Raw genomic sequence first — 18801 nt, forward strand, 5'->3', positions numbered from 1 at the left:
TTCACGTTGTTAAAGTTTCTTTTATTTCATTTACGTAGTGAATTTAATAATTTAAAATATGATATAAAAATAATATAAATAAAAATATTAAAATAATATAATTTAAAATTTTAATAAAATTTATATATATTTAATAAAATTAAAAAATATATTTTATATTTTCATATAAATATGAATTATAATATATAATTTTTATATAAAATATATTATAAATATATGAATTATTAATATTTTATATAATATAAATATAAATTATCAGATTTATTTGTGAGTAGTTAAAAAATAAAAATATTTTATTACATTTAATATTTTTTTAGGTGATTGTATTATTTTTTTAAAAATCTGATAAGAATTTTTATTTTTAATATATATATATGTGAATTGAATATAATCTTATTAAACTTAATTTAATTTTTTTTAAATTTTTTATTATATAAATTAAAATTAATAGGTGGGATTGAGATTTATTTTTTTAATTTGAGCCACATTTAAAAAAAAATTTAAAATTTAAAATTTTGAATCAAATCGAATTTAAATAAATATATAAATTATTAATATCAAATATGAGTTTAGTCAAAACTTAATACCTATAAACATTTTTACTTATAGCATGTAAGCAAAATTTTATGCGGATTAAATGATTTATTATTTCCAATATCTTTCTTTAGGTTTGCACGAATTTTTGAATCAACTGATACATTTGGAGTTTACTTAATAAAAATATTATTATTGAGATTTACATTCCTAAATCTGTTCAATTATAGGATTATCCGACTCCCCTGTAAAAGGGGTCACCCAAAGAATAAACTGAAGGGTCATGATCAGAAAAATACAGTATAAGGTAGGACAGCCCCGAGGAAGAAAACAAAAAGAAAACAAAAGATAAAATGAAAGAGCCAATGCAAGGGTGTTCCCAGAAATGTGGTGACGTCTGTCAAAGAAGCCCCCACCTAGGCAAGACCCTCCCACCCCTTCAACGATATATAAATCCCAGCAGCTCTCCCCCTACTCATCATCCCCCCTGCCCCTCCTCTATTCATAGTCAAGTTGGCCTCTGCCAGCTCTCTCTTTGATTCTCTTTCATACTTCTGCCACCATGCAACTACTTTTCTTCTCATTGCCAGCACCACCACCACCTCAGACTTTTCTTGCAACTGTCCATGATTGTCAGGTTCCCTTTCTGACTACACCAGTTCTGTTCTTTTCTTTTTTCTTGTTGTTGGTGGTGATGCTATTGTTGCCTATCCACCAATGGCGACACCCTGAGGACAAACGTCTGCCACCTGGTTCCATGGGTTGGCCTTATATTGGAGAGACTCTCAAGCTTTACACTGAGAATCCCAATTCTTTCTTTGCCAACCGGCAAAAAAGGTATACATAAAAAAAAATGTGAAATGAAACAGCTGGTCCTGAAAAGCTAGCTAGAGATTGAGACAAGCAAATGATAGAAATTTTAACTAATATTCTCATACTGTGTGTTGAAAACAAATACAGAAAGAAAGAATTTCAATTTCCTTTGCTTCATTTTGTCTAAATTTCTTTTATCAGTTTAGCCAATTTTGTTGTTCTTGATTCTTTATTTATTACAGGTATGGAGATATATTCAAAACTCACATATTGGGATGCCCCTGTGTAATGATTTCAAGCCCTGAGGCAGCAAGGATTGTTCTGGTGACACAAGCTCATCTTTTTAAGCCTACTTATCCACCAAGCAAAGAGAAGATGATAGGACCTGAGGCTATATTCTTTCATCAAGGTGCCTACCATTCCAGGCTTAAGAAGTTGGTCCAGGCCAATTTTTTACCCTCTGCAATTAGAGGGTCAGTTTCAGAGATTGAGCAGATTGTTTTGAAATTTCTACCAACTTGGGAGAATACAACTATTAACACTTTGCAAGAAATGAAGAGAGTATGTCGGTTGTTATAACAACTATTTTTATCTTTTACTGCATGATGACTAGTCTCTGCACATCAATCGAGAATCTTAAAGAAAGTTTTTGTTCTTATTTTTGGCATGTTTAGTATGCTTTTGATGTGGCAATGATTTCTGCCTTCGGCCACAAACAAGACTCGGAAATGAAAGGAATCAAGCAACTCTATCAATGCCTGGAGAAGGGTTACAATTCTATGCCTCTAGATCTTCCAGGAACTCCTTTCCATAAAGCAATGAAGGTATTTAATTTCATTCTTCTTCCCTGAGAGTCATTCAGGTTTGACACTTCTTCACAATAATGAGTTCATCTTGTCTGTTTTAAAAAAGGCCAGGAAGCTCCTGAATGAGACTCTGAGAAGATTGATACAAGATAGAAGACAAAATGAGAAACAAGGAGGAGGATTGCTGGGAGTTATGTTGGGGGACAAAAACCAGAAGGTTGAACAACTGACTGATTCTCAGATTGCTGATAATATAATTGGAGTGATCTTTGCTGCTCATGACACCACTGCAAGCGTCTTAACATGGGTTTTAAAGTACTTGCATGACAATGGAGATTTACTAGAAGCTGTCACAGTAAATTTTCCCTCTCCTTGATGATCTTGACTGAGGAGCTTTTGGTTTCGTTTCACTACCAAAAGATTTTAAAAAAGAAGACAATCAAATCCTGTTCTTTATCCTATATTTTATTGATTCTCAATCATATTTTTCAGAGAGAACAAGAAGGTATTCAACGCAAAATAATTGAAGCAAATCGCAGGCTTACGTGGGATGATACAAGGCACATGCCATTTACTACCAGGGTACCTTATCAATTTGACAAGTTTCATTCTCTTCTCTTTTACTGTTAATATGTTAACAATTACAGTACCAGACAATTTTTTTTTTTCAACAAAAAAACACATAGGAATATATATTTTAATGCAGAGATCTTAAATATAAAGTGGATTTCAGGTGATTCAGGAGACATTAAGAACAGCAAGTATACTCTCATTTACGTTCAGAGAAGCAGTGCAAGATGTTGAGTTTGAAGGCTATTATATCCCCAAAGGTTGGAAGGTTCTTCCTCTCTTCAGAACCATTCATCATTGTGCAGATTTCTTCCCTCAACCCGAAAAATTTGACCCTTCAAGATTCGAGGTGAGGCCTTGCACTACTTTATCACATATAGATATATTATTAATATATAAATGGATCGATTAACTTTTTGGATCTTGGCGAATCATATAAGATTGTTAATAGTATAGTACAAGTTCGCAAGTCTATATACATATATATGTATAGTAACGATATATTTGGAGTCACTGGTCAAGATTCTTGAAGTGCGTCATGGACCATCCAGTTTTGACAGAAATATAAGGTTATCAATGGTTTATCTGATGCTGGTCTCTTTTTCATTTGTTTACTGTGAATCTTCCCTCTACTCAAACCGATCTGTTGATGAAACTTTTCAAGTATCAGACCACGTGAGCTGATTTTGTAGGGTAGTAACAGTGCAGTTTGAGTCTGAACTTTCTTTGGAAGTATCAAAAGAGATTTTAGCAAAATTTTAGCTTAGTCCTTTTGGGTGTAGGATATTCAGTAAGGAGAAAAGGAAAAAAAAAAAGACAATAATGAAGAATTTATTACTTTTATCCTATATTAATGTTGTTTTTGTGTGTTGCAGGTTCCACCAAGACCCAACACGTTTATGCCATTTGGCAATGGAGTTCACTCTTGTCCAGGCAGTGAACTGGCTAAGCTTGAGATGTTGGTGCTCCTCCACCATCTCACCACCAGCTACAGGTAATTCCCTCTTCTCCTGTCTTGTTGTTCAAAATCAATTGTAGTGCATGTATGTAAAGACTTAACATGCATTAATTTTGGTATATTTCAATAATCATTCATTTTGTTTTGAAAACGCAAGATAAAAATAAAGCCACGTACATTGGTAAAAAAAAGATTTTGTTTAAAGTTTTTTTGTCTGCTCGTAGTTGACTAAATGGGTACTTACTGAAAGTGGTCCTCTAGGCGTTCCTTAGGCTGCGGAAGTGGTCCTAATTAGTACTGACACTGCCATTCATGGCAATTTGGCTTAGTCCTTTTGGGGCATCAAAAGCTTCAACTTTTTCAATTTTTCAGCTTGGGATGGAACATAATTAAGGATTCAGCTATAAAACGTGCCCTTTCATGCACTGAAAAGATTTTCAATTGAATTCTCAAATGGATTCTAAATCAGTGGTGGGTATTTTCAGAGGTTCTGGACAACGATAAATTTATCCTTCCATTGCATCTATCCTTACACGTGGCTTCCATGCTCAATATTCTCTGACCCTTCTCCATGAAAGACAATACCAAACCTTTGAAAAACTGTTTAGACATTGTGATTATCCAATTTCGGTTGTCTATGTGTCATACTTAGGCCATGTATGCAAACAATTTGGATTGGATAATTGTGATAGTCTGATAGACACATCTACTAGTTTTAGAATTCTAGAAAGTTTAATGCAGATACTGAGAACTAGAATGACAAAACAAATTTCCTTTGTCGACAATCTGGTGTACAAGAGTGGGACCCTGTATTAATCATGAACTATTACAAGCTAGAATGGGACTCGTCCATGTCTTTGAGACATAGATTTTAAAAATTGTCCTTCCAAAAACTACTATAGGCAGTCTACATCAGGGATTCAAAATCAGTGATTCCTGTTCGTCCTTCCTCGTATCTGTAATCTGATGAACAAATGAAAAACAGGCATATTGAAGTTAATGTTCTGATTCTGACCCTTCCATGCAACCAAATTACACCTCCACTTTCCTCCTAGCAAGCTGACGGATTTAGCCAGCTGTGAAGTCTCCATTAAATGGCTATAAGGCATCTAGGTCTTTATGCTATTAGGAACAGTACACAGAGGCAGAATGTGATGATGTGTCATTGATGAAGGGGCAGGCAGCGCTCTCATTTGAAACCACAGCTTTGCTCTGCAAGTTTTACGCCACATCATTGCTTAGTAATTTGTCATCTTTTAAGATTATTCACAGCATTTGACCTGGCCCACAGTGTCCAGGCTGGTGGCTCAGTTGTTCATAACTTTGCTCCGAATGCAAAATGTCAGAGTTGTGAGTGACTAATCAAAGTTGCATTCATGACATGTCCATTACATGTTTATTTTCAAATGATTATTATCTGCTAAACTTGAATTATAAATCAGTTTTCACTGAAATCTGCATGGGGATAAATGTCAATAGTTAGCAAGTTTGAAGTTCAAGAAATGTTCCCATCAATTTTGCTTTGAATATCTTTTCTTTTGACAAATAAAGAGACCTTCATGCCATTTTCATTGGAAATTTTGCTACTCTTAAAACCTTCCAATGTTTGGCTGCAGGTGGCAAGTTGTAGGAGATGAGGATGGAATCCAGTATGGTCCCTTTCCTGTGCCAAAACGGGGCTTACCTGTAAAGGTCACCCCGATAAAAATAAAGGCAGCATGAACAATAGGATTTCTGGATTTGGACTCAATGATGATTGAAACTTTGTTCACCGGGGCCAAAAGCAAGCTAAACCCATTAAGCTTTTCTTCTTTCTTTCTTTCTTGTTTTCCCTCCTTTTTGGTTGTTAAATTTGTCTTTGTGAATCTTTTCTAATAGCTTAAAAGCTTTCTTGAGGTAGGGTTTGTTCGGGGTAAAGCAAATGTATTGTGTATAAAAACAAAAACAATAAGCAAAATACAAGGAAAAAAAAAACTGTATTTGCATTTGTGCGTTTGAAAGCAAGTTTGTTTTTGAGGATCAAATCTGTGTGGTTTGGAATGCGGATAAAGTAGCTATCATATTCCCCAGATTTTTTTTCTCCATCATTCTCTTCTTTGCCTGGTGCATAAAGAGCCCAAAGAAGGTTTTGGCCCATAGAAAGTTACCATCAAGAATCAGGCTGCCTATCACGTGGCAGTAAAGCGTAGTGCACGCCAGGATCCCACGTCAGGCAGCGTTTCAGCACGAGTTTTGTATTATACGTGGGTCACTGAACCTGTCCATTCGGAGTTGTGTGCTGAGGAAAATTGCAAGGTGAAACTTGGAAACGAAATGAGATTTTGAAAGGTTATTCAACATGGTCCAGTTCTTCCTTATCAGGTTGCGTGATCTTTCATTACAAGGCACTAACCATGACTTTTAACAAATTTCTTCATCTACAGCATGTTTATAGTTAACAAGTTCCTCATTTGCAAAATTTGTCCCATCAAAACGTGAAATGAAAACAGAAGCTGATATTCTTAACTAATACCCTTGAGGTCGATATCATCTGTCTTGAGTTTTGACTATCCTATTGTCCACTAGTAACTAGTGGTTGATCCTTCAAGCAGTTTTCTCTGCCCTGCAAACATGGTGTTAGTCTCATCTCAATTGCTGGTTCAAGCATTCATATTTGTTATCATCTCTATAAAGGAAGAATGAACAAGGCTTGTAGCCAGTCCCAACTTAGGTTAGGATTCTTAAAGTACTTAAGAGGACCAGTATGGTTTATAGTTCCACCACCATCAGGGCAAATTGCAACAGATATGAGCAGATCTGACAGCCCTCCATCTGAGGGACAGGTCCCCCCATCAATAAAATACAAATGGAACATATTTTAATCTATCTGCGGATTTGGCTACTATATAATAGAGTATTAAACTCAAACAACATTTTGAACACCCCCTAAAAGGGTTGAAATAAAATACAGAGGCAGAGGGGTACCCTCGAAAATGCTCATCATTTGAGCCCTTCCGAAGTTTTAGCAAATCATAGTCATTATGTAGAACTCATATTCATGTAGCTAAGATACAGATAATAGAACAAAATCTTCTTCCCACAATAACCAGAATGGTGGTCAACATCTGCAGCATAAAATGACACCTACTAATAGGAACTTGTAAAAATCACATCAACATCTCAACCACCACTGACTTCTCTTTCACTTAAATCAGAATGTTACCGCAGAAACTCGATTTTCATTTGTAAAATGTGGTAAATGCATGCAAATGAAGTTTAAGAATCCATTCAAAGCAGAACTGCAACAAACCTATTTTACAAGGCAAAGCACATTCAGCACATTATGCCAGGCTGCAATTTACAAACTCTCAAAAGATATTAAGGACAAGAAAAGCAAGAAGAAAGAGAACCTAGGAATCCCTATCTGAAAATTTTGATAGAGATAAGAAGCCAAAAGAGGACCAATTACTATTATCTTCAAGAGCATGAAATGCAAAAAACATGAAAGGACACAAAAGAAAGTGGGTTGGCTTGATCATTTGCAGAAGAAAGAACCTCTTAAGTATCTATAAAGTAGAAATTATTGCAATGATCTTGTGTTTGCCTATGTATGTGGGAAAACATGTGGCGCAAAACAGGGATAAGCTGATGTATTTCACATCTTGATGAGTTGGCTAGCATGCTAGTATGAGGTGGCTTGCACATTTTCTGAGCTTTTTCTATGTCTGGATATTGAGTCCCAAAGTGTCAGTCTGCAGACCTCATCAATCATTGGAATGTTGGTCACTGGTTGCTAACATAGAGGGGGATCTAAGCAAAGTTAGTTCACAATGCAATTCTTTGCCTTTAATAGTTTCTGTTTAACAAAAGGCAACCACATCTCACTTTGATGCAAAAATGGCCTGGTTTGGTCATTTGAGGATTACAAAGGAATAGCTTTTTCACCATTTTTGTTTACCCTATATGCATTAATTTGCTTATTTCTATGGAAAGATAAAGATGGGTTAAGTTTAAAGCTCTTACTTGACTTCAAACATGATCTGAAAACAATGTTCTTGCAAGGCAAGAAGAGTAAACCAATGCCAATCTAGTCAACATTCATGGAAAGGCAGCATCATTGCCCATTGTCAAACATAGAAAGATCAAATTTATTTCGAATTTCACTGTGGTTAGAAACTTTTTTCCTTGTGTTCATAAACTGGAAAGGAAAAGACGGATCTAAATTGATGATATTTGGGGATGAGTGCATATTAGTTGAACTTGAACTTGTAGAATGTAGTTTTCCTTTACTGTTATCACAGCACTAATACCCAGCACTTATACACAGAGACATCCTAGACCCAGGCACTAAAAGTACACATCTAATCATTCCAGTACCCATAGTGTAACATTCAGGAGGCTACATTTGTATACAGTCTGATTTCATATCTCAATATAATTACTTTTATGGATCTTTACGGCCATAAGCAAGCAGAAAGAAAAGTAAGTAACTCATATGAATTAGCAGTGATACAAAGCAAACAACTTAATGTGAACCTATCCTACCTTAGTGGTACCTTTACCTCACAAGAATATCATCATTGTTATTTTGATCTTTCCGTGTGTTTCTAGTTGCCACTTATCAATGATAGCATCTTTATTCCAGTTGTGTTCATTGTTCAAAATTGTGGTAGGGTAGTGATAGCTTAGGCCTTATCTGTCAATACTTCAATGCTTCATAAATTAAAGCACCTTTCAGTAATTTTAAACTTGTCACTTTAATAATAGGAGAGTAGATCATGTTCCTGTAATTATAAAGTTGTAAAGTTTAGCTCCTCTAGTTCTATGCCTAAATGGACAGTGGGTTTAGATATCCTCCAATGATCATTCCCTACTCTTCCTAAAATATGAATAAGCCCAATCAAACATGTGCATTGCTCTAATTCCTACATCCACAGGACCCAGCCATAGCCCAAATCCTTGGTTAGGGATATACATGTGTGGTGTTGGCTTCCTTCTTAAGCACCAATCTAGAGATCACTTCAGTGTGCACAACTTAATTCCACATAATGAACTTACAAAGACTACCAAAATTCATTGAAAATTTTAGATAGAAATAAGATATTAAGGTCATGAGGCCCAATCAGATTTCTCCAGAATGAATATTGAATCAGAGAGCTGGCAACCTTGGCAAAAGTGAGGAAGCATTTTCCAGCAATGATCGTAATCAATATGAACAATCAATTTATTCAAGACTTAAGTTAAAAAAACGCATATGATTCAATGAACAAAGAGAGCTTCAAGCAATATGAAAATCAATGAAAAAATGACACAAGATTTCAGTAAAAAGCACCGTCTAGCACTTTCCTAATTCCAAAGCTCAAATAGTCTAAACAATTTCATTACACTGCATAATTAACAACTGCAAAACCTGTTTGCCGCTAGTACAGGAAAGGTATGAATTTGTACCTAACTTTACTCGCATACACTGAATAATCCTCTCCAAAAGTCTCTACCATTAAAACCTCCTCCAATTTTGCTTTCTGCTCATAATACATCAAACAAACTGCCAAAACAAACAGCGAGCTAAGAGGTGCTCTCAGTGCAATACAATAAGTTGCAAACAAAAGCATAGTTGATGCATATATTGGATGTCGAACCCATCTGTATGGGCCAAATTGTACAACAACAGTTGGCACTACTACCTTCTCTGAATACTTTGCTAGATACAACGTTGAATTATATTGCATCAACAAAGCTGCCACAATCAATATCCAAACTCCAACATTGCTCCAACCTCCTGGGATTTGATGCAGCGCCGGCGCTTCAAATGCAGCAAGCCAGTGCCCAACCATGACCCCAACAGAGAACAAAAGGCGATACCATTTGGGTGGGTTCACATCCCACTTTGGGTCATGTGGACGAGCATAATAATCTCCATACAGTCGTTTTCTTACACTAACATTGAAGAAAAAGAAATAATGGTATACAAAGAAGAGGATAAAGGGCCAACCTTCAAGATAGCCATTGAAATAAGCCGGCGGTACTAAAGTTAGCCAAGTGAACAATGAAGTAACAATAGCAAGTTGCTCTACAATGCTGGCTTCACCAATCGAATGCTTTCGAAAACAATATAAACCATAAAAAGCAAGGGCTATAGCCACAAACCATGGCCAGAACACCCAACTCCAGCTAGAATACATCCAAAAGAAAGGGTTGAAGACCAAATTTGCAGTCCATTTAGTAACTGCAATTGCAATGGAAACTATACCAGCCCATTTGACAATTTTTATAGGCGTTAACTCAGAAAGACTTGTTTTGAGTGAGTCAAAAGAGAGGTTTTTGAAGGGTTTAGGAAATGGGTTTTGAGAATCTGAGCTATGAGCGTTGGAAAATGAGCATGTGAGTGTAGACAAAAAGTGGGTTCTTGTTTTCTTAAGTGGTAATGGTGAAAGACTGAAACTGGACGGGTTTTGGACGGCTTTGAGGCTCTGTTGAGAATAAAAACCCTTGCTTTGGAAACGTTTGTTGAAATGCCCGCAAGAAACTATTTGGTTGCCTTTCAAACTGAAGCCGAAGAGGGTTGTTCTTGAGTGCAGTAGCACCGAGACACTTTCCATGGATTGTTTTGAACAAGAAAGCTGCAAAATTATTACGGAAATCTACGGTAAAACATTTGTTGTTTTCTTCAATGTTAAAATGGGGAAATCCATTTTCATTAAGCTTCTGAACCCATGGATAATTCGCAGATTGGTAGCCGGCAAGATGGATTCTCGGCCCAATTACTAACTTGGGAGAAAATAGGCCCATAACTCTTCATAATGGCCCAATTTGTTCTCCTTGGTATACCAAATAAATTTGAGCTATTATAAATATTTGATAATTTTATTTTATTTTTAAAATTTTAAGAAAATAGGCCCATAGCTCTTCACAATGGCCCAATTTGTTCTCCTTGGTATATCAAATAAATTTGAGCTACTATAAATATTTGATAATTTTATTTTATTTTTTTAATTTTAATCTATCCCTAAATTTTTCATCCTTAAATTTATTTAGATGAAAATGATATTATGCACATAAATTTTTTTCGAATTTACAATCTTCATATGTCAAATATTATGGTAACTGATTCAAAGATCAGTCAACATAAATATTAATAATTTATCCAAGAAAGATTTATTAGTAATATTTAGTATTGAATATTCCTTTTTTATTTTTTCACAATTTTAGCTTTTAAAGTGGTCAATTGATAATTATGTCAAATTTTCAATTGTATTTGAATTTTTTTTCTTTTTTAAAGTATAAAAAAGCTACAGTTAATTTCACATAAAGGGATACTAATCTAAATATAAAAATGTTTTTCTATATACATAAACTTTTTTTCATAAAAATTGAATTTTTAAATTAGTTTTTAAGGAGTTTAAATTTAATTTAATTAATTTATATAATCATTTTTAAAATGTAATATTTAATTTCAATATTTGTAATTTTTTTATTTTCTTAAATTATGATTTTCATGTAAAAAAACTTGATCTGAATCTTTAGTTTAATTTGTTTATTTAATCAGTATTAAAACATAGTATCAAACAAATTTATAGTTTAAAATTTCATCATTTGTTTTTTTTTTTTGCAGATTGTAGTTTTTTTTAAAAAATTAATTCTTATTTAGATTGAATTAGTACTTGTTTTGAACTAATCAAACAATTTGGCAAAAAAAAAATCAAATGAAAAAAAAAGGTCAATTAAAGCTTTGTTACTGTATAAGACTTTTCAACTAAATTAGACAAAAAAAAAAAAAAAAAAGGTAATAACATTAAAGTTGCCATATATAGACATAAATTTTATGTTTCAACTGTCAAAGTCTAAAACCTGAATCGCCACGGCCAGTTTTGCTGGCTATTTGTTAGTGTCTTGTCTCCCAAGAAAATCTAACCACACCAATCAAATTTCCTAATATATCTCAGCCCAAACATTCCCACTATATATCATCTCCCTTTCCCAACTCTCAAAAGGGACAAACCCTTTCTTCTGGTCCAGGTTAAAATCCCACCAAGACCCTAATAACGTTATTTAGTAGATTGTTTCATTGCTTAAATCTCTGTTTTTTTTAATAATTTTTTTAATAATAATCTGATTTATTTTACCATAAAAAATACTTTGATTTTTGTTCCTTAAACCATAAAAAATGATTTTTTTTAAGCTAGGCCGATCATATTCTCGTTCTTCTCATTCAAGAGTAAGTTTTTATTTTTCCTAATGGATTTTCTCATTTCAATTTCTTATTTTTCAAGCTTAACTTTTTTTTTTTTTACTTTTTTAAATAGAATTTGTTGTGTCGTGGCGGTGGGGGTGGCTGTGCCGGAGGGAGGTCGCCAAGCTTGCCACGTTCGACCGGAAACGTAGATGGACTAATTGGGGATTTAGGGTTTTTGAGAGGTTATTTAACGTCAATAGGATCTGGAAAGGGTTTTACTTCGAAGACCTATTTGTCAGATTTAAATGTCGTTCTTGCTAACCCTAGAATCCATCGCTTTTTCTCAAGTGAAGCTCCAAAGAAGAGGAGTAAGCCAAATATCTCTTTTTTTTATTTTCAATTTTCTGGGTAATTAATTGGTTAATAAGTGTTGATGGGTTTACACATTTGTTAGTTTTTATTAAAAAATTGATTTTTTTTTTTTTTTGGTTTAATAAAGTGAGGTGAGTGAATGGAATAAATTTTAGGTGGTAAGCAAATTTAGGGTTTTGCATTTTGGGGCTTTTTACATTGATTTAGCATGGTAAAGATTGATGAGTTAATGAAGAAATAGGGTTTAGCATTTTGGATATTTGCATTGCTTTGGACTTCTAGTTTTAACTGTTTGTTCTTGTCTTTTGATGGTTATTTGCAGATTATGAGAATTTTTACCCTAAGGAAAAGAAGGAAATTCCAAAGCAAAATGACCAAAAATCTGACTCCAAAGGTGAGAACATAACCCCCTCCCCCTCTATTTTCATTTTATAAATCTTATTTACCATTCAAATTTTCAATGTTAGACTGGAAAAATCAAGTTGTGAAGTTGTTGCAAAGATATACTGGTTTTAAATTCATTTTCAAAGAGAAAAATGTCATTGATATATATTCCGATTGCAACACTTAGGATTGTGGAAGGTGAACTGTGGTGCCATTTTCTTAAAAGCTATAGGTGATTGTAGAGTTGTCTTCAAAACTTTAGTTTTCTATGTGGTCTTTCCTTTTTACAATCGTGTGATGTCAGAAGCTGTAATATAGAATTTTGAAATGATCTCTTCTAAGATGATTCTCTTTGCCCTGCAGGTTTTACCTTGTTGAGGTTGCTTATTAAAGTATAGCTGTCGGATTACCTCTTTTTTGTTTTCTTGCTCTTTCTCTGTATATGAGTATTGTCTATGATTGCCTGCAAGATAGCTTATAATGAATTTTAACAGTTTTGTACTTTTCCCCCTATTTCAGAGGATTCCAACACAGATGATCAATGGAATTTTCAGGATACTTTCCTGAAGGCTTTTCAAAATTTGATTATCCCTTTGTTAGTACTTGCATTGCTTCTCTCTATGTCTCCCTGGACTGTCGAGCAGCAACAAGTAAGCTGTCCCCAAATTATTTCAGCTTGTTGATTCTCTGCATATTAAAGTAGGTTAATTTTTACTTTGATGCAATGCTGATCTTTCCAATGCTATAAGACTTCATATTTTGAGGTTAGAAGAAAAAAGACTGTAATAGAATATTGAGTCATATATCCAACTGTTACAAGCATCTGGTAAAAAGCTTCTTTGTTTTCTTTGTATTTGCTTTGGAACTTTTTGGCTGCATTTAAGCATTTTCCTCCTCTTTACAGATGATTAATGAATTCAGTTTATTGAACTCTTATTTTAAAGCATATCCATCTATATTTGATTTTGAATTCTGGATTCTGGAATTGGGTATCAAGTGAATAAAAGTTTGTACCTACTCAAGGCTAAGTTGAACGTCACCTGCATGAATTAACTCAATACTGGGATTGGGATGTGGAACCTTTTCAAGTTTAATGATTGAGCTTATCGGACTGAACTTATTCAACTTATGTAAGCTGCATCATATGGCTGATTTTTTTTTTTTATTGCATTTCTAGAGCAATCAAAAAGCTTTGTTAGGAAGATAACTCCTTTTCTAACCTATTTGTGTTAAAGCTACATTTTTGTGTATAGTCTCTACAACTACTTGAGTGGCTATAAATTCATCATGCCTGTATTGGAGCTGTGTTCAACTTTTATGAAAGTGGAGCTGAATGTTTGATTGGTTTGCACCCATTTTTGGTGGATCAATTGTAGACTTTTCATTCTTGCATGACATGTCCTTTGGATGATTGTTACCTTAAGAACCTTTTAAATGGACCATTCTGAGTTAATCATGTCATGTAGTATATATAATCACTGGCTGGTTTGGAAAATTTATGCATTCTTCCACGTTAATTTGGTATTTAAATATAAACAAAGTTCATTTATTTCTAAGCTTTTGCTCCTATGCTGTGGAACTCTTTCTTACAGATTACTTTCCAAGAGTTCAGAAACAAGCTTCTGGAACCAGGTTTAGTTGACCACATAGTTGTTTCTAACAAGTCAGTTGCAAAAGTGTATGTGAGGAGCACACCACAAAATCAAACAAGTGATGATGTTGTCCAAGGTCCTGCTAATGGTACTTCTGTCAGAGGACATGGAGGTGAATACAAATACTTCTTCACTATTGGAAGTGTTTCTTTTGAGGAAAAGTTGGAAGAAGCCCAAGCAGCATTAGGGATTGATCCGCATGATTATGTTCCTGTGACATATGCCTCTGATATGAATTGGTACCAGGAGTTGATGAGGTTTGCACCAACATTATTACTTCTTGGAACCCTCATATATATGGGCCGGAGAATGCAAAGTGGATTGGGTGTTGGCGGCGGTGGTGGTAAGGGTGTCCGTGGAATTTTCAACATAGGAAAAGCCCATGTAACCAAAGTGGATAAAAATTCGAAGAATAAGGTTAGTTGTCTGTATCTTATCCTGGTGCTTAAAAAGAAAAACCTGAATCTGAAAATTTCATGTTTTATTTATCTTTTATTACCTAAACTTATGGACCTGCTTTTGCTTGGTGTTTCTAGAATATGTGAAGGTACTCAGGTGTTATTTTCCTCTCTTTTCTGTTTCTGGTCAATCCAGGTCTATTTCAAAGATGTTGCTGGCTGTGATGAGGCAAAGCAAGAGATCATGGAGTTTGTCCACTTTCTTAAGAGCCCGAAGAAATATGAGGAACTAGGAGCTAAAATTCCAAAAGGTGCTCTTTTGGTGGGTCCTCCAGGTACAGGAAAGACCCTCCTAGCAAAAGCAACTGCTGGTGAGTCAGGTGTGCCTTTTCTATCAATATCAGGTTCTGATTTCATGGAGATGTTTGTTGGTGTCGGACCGTCCAGAGTGAGGAACTTATTCCAAGAAGCAAGGCAGTGTGCTCCTAGTATAATATTTATTGATGAGATTGATGCAATTGGTCGAGCAAGAGGCCGTGGAGGTTTCTCAGGTTCTAATGATGAGCGTGAAAGTACGCTTAATCAATTGCTAGTTGAAATGGATGGATTTGGAACCACTTCGGGAGTAGTTGTGCTGGCTGGTACTAATAGGCCTGATATTTTAGACAAAGCTCTATTGAGGCCAGGGCGATTTGATCGTCAGATTTCAATAGACAAACCTGATATTAAAGGTCGTGAACAGATATTTCAGATCTACTTGAGAAAGATAAAGCTCGATCATGAGCCATCGCATTACTCTCAAAGACTTGCAGCTCTCACTCCTGGCTTTGCTGGAGCAGACATTGCAAATGTTTGTAATGAAGCTGCTCTAATTGCTGCAAGGAGTGAAGGGGCACAGGTTACAATGGAACATTTTGAGGCTGCTATAGACAGGATCATTGGTGGTCTGGAGAAAAAGAACAAGGTAATTATCTCTTGTCTATGTGATTGTTTTAATGGTCGCTTTTCTGTGCTTGTGTAGTTCTTTTTCTATTGATGGCAGTAAGATATCTATTATCCTTGAGAAGATTGAAATAAAGTCTTCTTTATGTTCAGTTTTGTTCCTTAATAGTGGGAATACAACATGTGACTTCTTCCAGTTAAACATTTCCTTTATATCAGTCATTAATATGAGATGGTGATTATTGCATTGCATATTATGTCCAGAGAGATGATAAATAACTTTACATCATTATTTTATGTCTCTTTTTTCTTTTTCTATTCACCTTAATAACCAGATTCTTCTTGGTTTCAAGCAGGTAATAAGTAAACTCGAACGGAAGACTGTTGCTTATCATGAATCAGGTCATGCTGTAGCTGGCTGGTTCTTGGAACATGCTGAACCCCTCTTGAAAGTGACAATTGTACCTCGGGGTACAGCGGCACTTGGATTTGCCCAGTACGTTCCAAATGAAAACCTTCTTATGACAAAGGAGCAGCTTTTTGATATGACATGCATGACCCTTGGTGGTCGAGCAGCAGAACAGGTAAATTTCATATTTCATGTGACTATGGGTAGGTGCAATATCTCCAAGAATTCTTGGAAATAGTTACTTGAATGATCCCTTGTTGGTTTTTGTGTTGTTATTTACTCACCCAATATTCTATCATCGAGGCACAAACTGGAAATTGATTATAAAACATGGAAACTGAAAATTAAATCTATTTCTTCATATATGATGTGTATATATTGAAACTTTTTTTTTCATGATTCAGGTTTTGTTGGGAAATATATCAACAGGAGCGCAAAATGACTTGGAAAAGGTGACAAAAATTACCTATGCCCAGGTGGCAGTTTATGGTTTTAGTGACAAGGTAGGTCTCCTCTCTTTCCCTCAAAGGGATGATGGGTTTGAGATGTCCAAGCCCTATAGCAATAAAATGGGGGATATCATAGATGGTGAAGTGCGAGAATGGGTAGCCAATGCATATGAAAAAACTGTGCAACTTATAGAGGAACATAAAGAGCAAGTAGCTGAGATTGCTGAATTGTTGCTCGAGAAAGAAATTCTTCATCAAGATGATCTGGTTCGAGTTTTGGGCGAAAGACCATTTAAATCGAGTGAGCTTACAAACTATGACAGATTTAAGCAAGGTTTTGTAGAGGAAGATAGCAAGAGCATGCACACCTGAGGGTGGAACTGTGGAAGATGATGAATCTGCACCTCTGGATCCTCAGGTTGTCCCGACTTATCGGAATGTACATTTGACTTAATAAATTATTTTTTTTATTGTCCTTGCACAGCAGTGGCGGTGCCACATGAGATCCAGAGGGGGCCATGGCTCCCCCAAGAATTTTGAAAGTTATTTGCATATACAGGATGGTATGTGATTTTTTTTTTTTAATATTTTTAAAATAAATAAATGGTAACTTAAAATATAATCACTTTCTATTATTTTTATTTATAACTTTTTAACTCATTGAATCTTAAAAAAAAAAAAAAGAAGTATCACAATTTTTTTTAAGGTTTAACATTTAAAATTTGTCTTATTTAAAAATAAAAAATTTATGTGAATAATGAGAAGGATTAATTTATTTAGTGTAAAATTAAAAAAATTTTATACTTTTTGAACCATTGATTTTAGTAGATTTTAGAGATAAAAAGGATAAGTAAAAATAAAAAAGTTTAATCTTATTATTTAGATTTATTAAAATTAATATTAAAAAGTGTAAAATGTTTTTGTGTAAGTTGATTCACCACCCATGAATAATAGTTTTCAAATTTTATATTTTTGTAAGCTGTTAGGATTTTTTTATGTAAAATGATTTACTCTTTTTTTTTTATAGTATCAATAAATAGGCTAAACACTTGATTTAATTATGTTTGTCGAAGAATTATGTACTAATTATTAAGTTAAATACTTGAATATAAATAAATTAAATACTTTAATAATAAAAGATAAAATAACAAAATATATAAATTATTAAATAAAATTTGTGAAATTCACAACTAAAAACGAGTTATACGAAGATCATAAATGAAAATCAAAATTAATACTCATATTATAATTTAAGAGTTTTGATTAGACTATTTATCTGAAAATTTTAAAAACTTTAAGTTATAATATATTGATCTATATATTAAATTCTATTAATGTATCTATTTTAACCTTTAAATTTTTTTATATTATTTTTATTAGAAACTTCCAATATTTCATGAAAAGCTATATCTAATTAATTTATATTATAAAAAATACTTAACATTAATTGAAAAGTTGGTTTATCTAATTATTTTGAATTGATTAAAAAAAATAATAAAGACAAATAACATGAATTGATAAAAATAGACTTCTAATTAAATATTTACTTTCATAATAAATTTATTCTTAATTTTATAAATAAAACATATTTATAATATAATATGTATACTCAGATATGTACTTGACCCCCTCTTAATAAAAATCTTAACTTCCGCCGCTGATCATCATCAGCAACAATGTATCATTTGTACATTGTTAAAGGTGGCAAATGGAATACTCTTGTCATGGAAATACTGCTAAATAGGGTCTCTCTCAATGTCCGTGGCGTCAAGATAATTTGTTTTATTCTTCAGTACCTAATGGCATCAAAAGGTGATACGTGTAAATTTTCATGAAAAGAAAGAACATTAAAAAAAAGAAATAGTGTTATCTGATGCTATTTCAATTCATTAGTCAGAAATATGATTTAAGCAATGATTCCCCTTTTTTTTTTTTTAACTTTTTTTATTTATGAAATGATGCAAAGACTAAAGCGTCATAGCAGCCCTGGTCTTATTCATTTGTCCATGTTCACGGTAGAAACTAGATCAAGTGTCAAAGTCACATTTTCATTAATTTATTGACCACCAATCAATAGCTACCCGGAATTCTAAATGTAGCTTTAACTATTTTGGTCATAGCTCATGTATCCATAAATTAAATTAAGAAAATGATGGAAGGAATATTTTATTAATTACATAAGTCATAACCACTTCCTGCTATTTTTTTAAGTATGCCTCAATTATTAGGTGATACTTATTTTATGGGTGAGAAACGGATTTGTTATGAATGTAATAGTATTTTAAAAATAATAAAATAAGTTGTATATATTAAAATTTAAATCTCATATATGGGAGATGTTAACATCAATCAAGAACCTCTT

At 33.7% G+C, this 18801-nt stretch overlaps 3 protein-coding genes across 3 annotated transcripts; 2 read left to right on the forward strand and 1 right to left on the reverse strand.

Moving 5' to 3' along the window:
* The first annotated feature begins 976 nt into the window (after positions 1-976).
* Positions 977-5681, forward strand: LOC111285473 (abscisic acid 8'-hydroxylase 2). The gene is made up of 8 exons (XM_022874950.2): positions 977-1371; positions 1590-1908; positions 2022-2171; positions 2260-2508; positions 2646-2735; positions 2887-3072; positions 3599-3717; positions 5298-5681. Exons 1-8 carry the CDS (start codon positions 1097-1099, stop codon positions 5401-5403), a joined length of 1494 nt encoding a protein of 497 aa, XP_022730685.1. The 5' UTR covers positions 977-1096; the 3' UTR covers positions 5404-5681.
* A 3237-nt stretch (positions 5682-8918) lies between these two features.
* LOC111285326 (uncharacterized) lies at positions 8919-10343 on the reverse strand. The gene has a single exon (XM_022874719.2). The coding sequence runs from the start codon at positions 10257-10259 to the stop codon at positions 9081-9083; it is 1179 nt and encodes a 392-aa protein (XP_022730454.2). The 5' UTR covers positions 10260-10343; the 3' UTR covers positions 8919-9080.
* A 1341-nt stretch (positions 10344-11684) lies between these two features.
* LOC111285969 (ATP-dependent zinc metalloprotease FTSH 3, mitochondrial-like) lies at positions 11685-17061 on the forward strand. The gene is given in 9 exon segments (XM_022875700.2): positions 11685-11875; positions 11964-12201; positions 12528-12599; positions 13109-13239; positions 14182-14658; positions 14836-15603; positions 15938-16165; positions 16395-16799; positions 16801-17061. Coding segments are annotated over 9 exon segments (2463 nt in total). The 5' UTR covers positions 11685-11824; the 3' UTR covers positions 16894-17061.
* Positions 17062-18801: the final 1740 nt, after the last annotated feature.

Source organism: Durio zibethinus, chromosome 6 (genome assembly GCF_047325235.1).
Source record: "Durio zibethinus cultivar Kanyao isolate XHJ-2024 chromosome 6, ASM4732523v1, whole genome shotgun sequence".
In the NCBI taxonomy this organism is placed as follows: Eukaryota; Viridiplantae; Streptophyta; class Magnoliopsida; order Malvales; family Malvaceae; genus Durio; species Durio zibethinus.

What these genes read in the sequence shown, in the direction of transcription:
- LOC111285473 (XM_022874950.2), top strand. Translation starts at nt 1,097, where the DNA reads ATGCAACTACTTTTCTTCTCATTGCCAGCACCACCACCACCTCAGACT. An exon ending in TTTGCCAACCGGCAAAAAAG is followed by an intron (nt 1,372 to 1,589) that starts GTATACATAAAA and finishes TATTTATTACAG; the next exon opens with GTATGGAGATATATTCAAAA. An exon ending in TTGACCCTTCAAGATTCGAG is followed by an intron (nt 3,073 to 3,598) that starts GTGAGGCCTTGC and finishes TGTGTGTTGCAG; the next exon opens with GTTCCACCAAGACCCAACAC.
- LOC111285326 (XM_022874719.2), bottom strand. Translation starts at nt 10,259, where the DNA reads ATGGAAAGTGTCTCGGTGCTACTGCACTCAAGAACAACCCTCTTCGGC.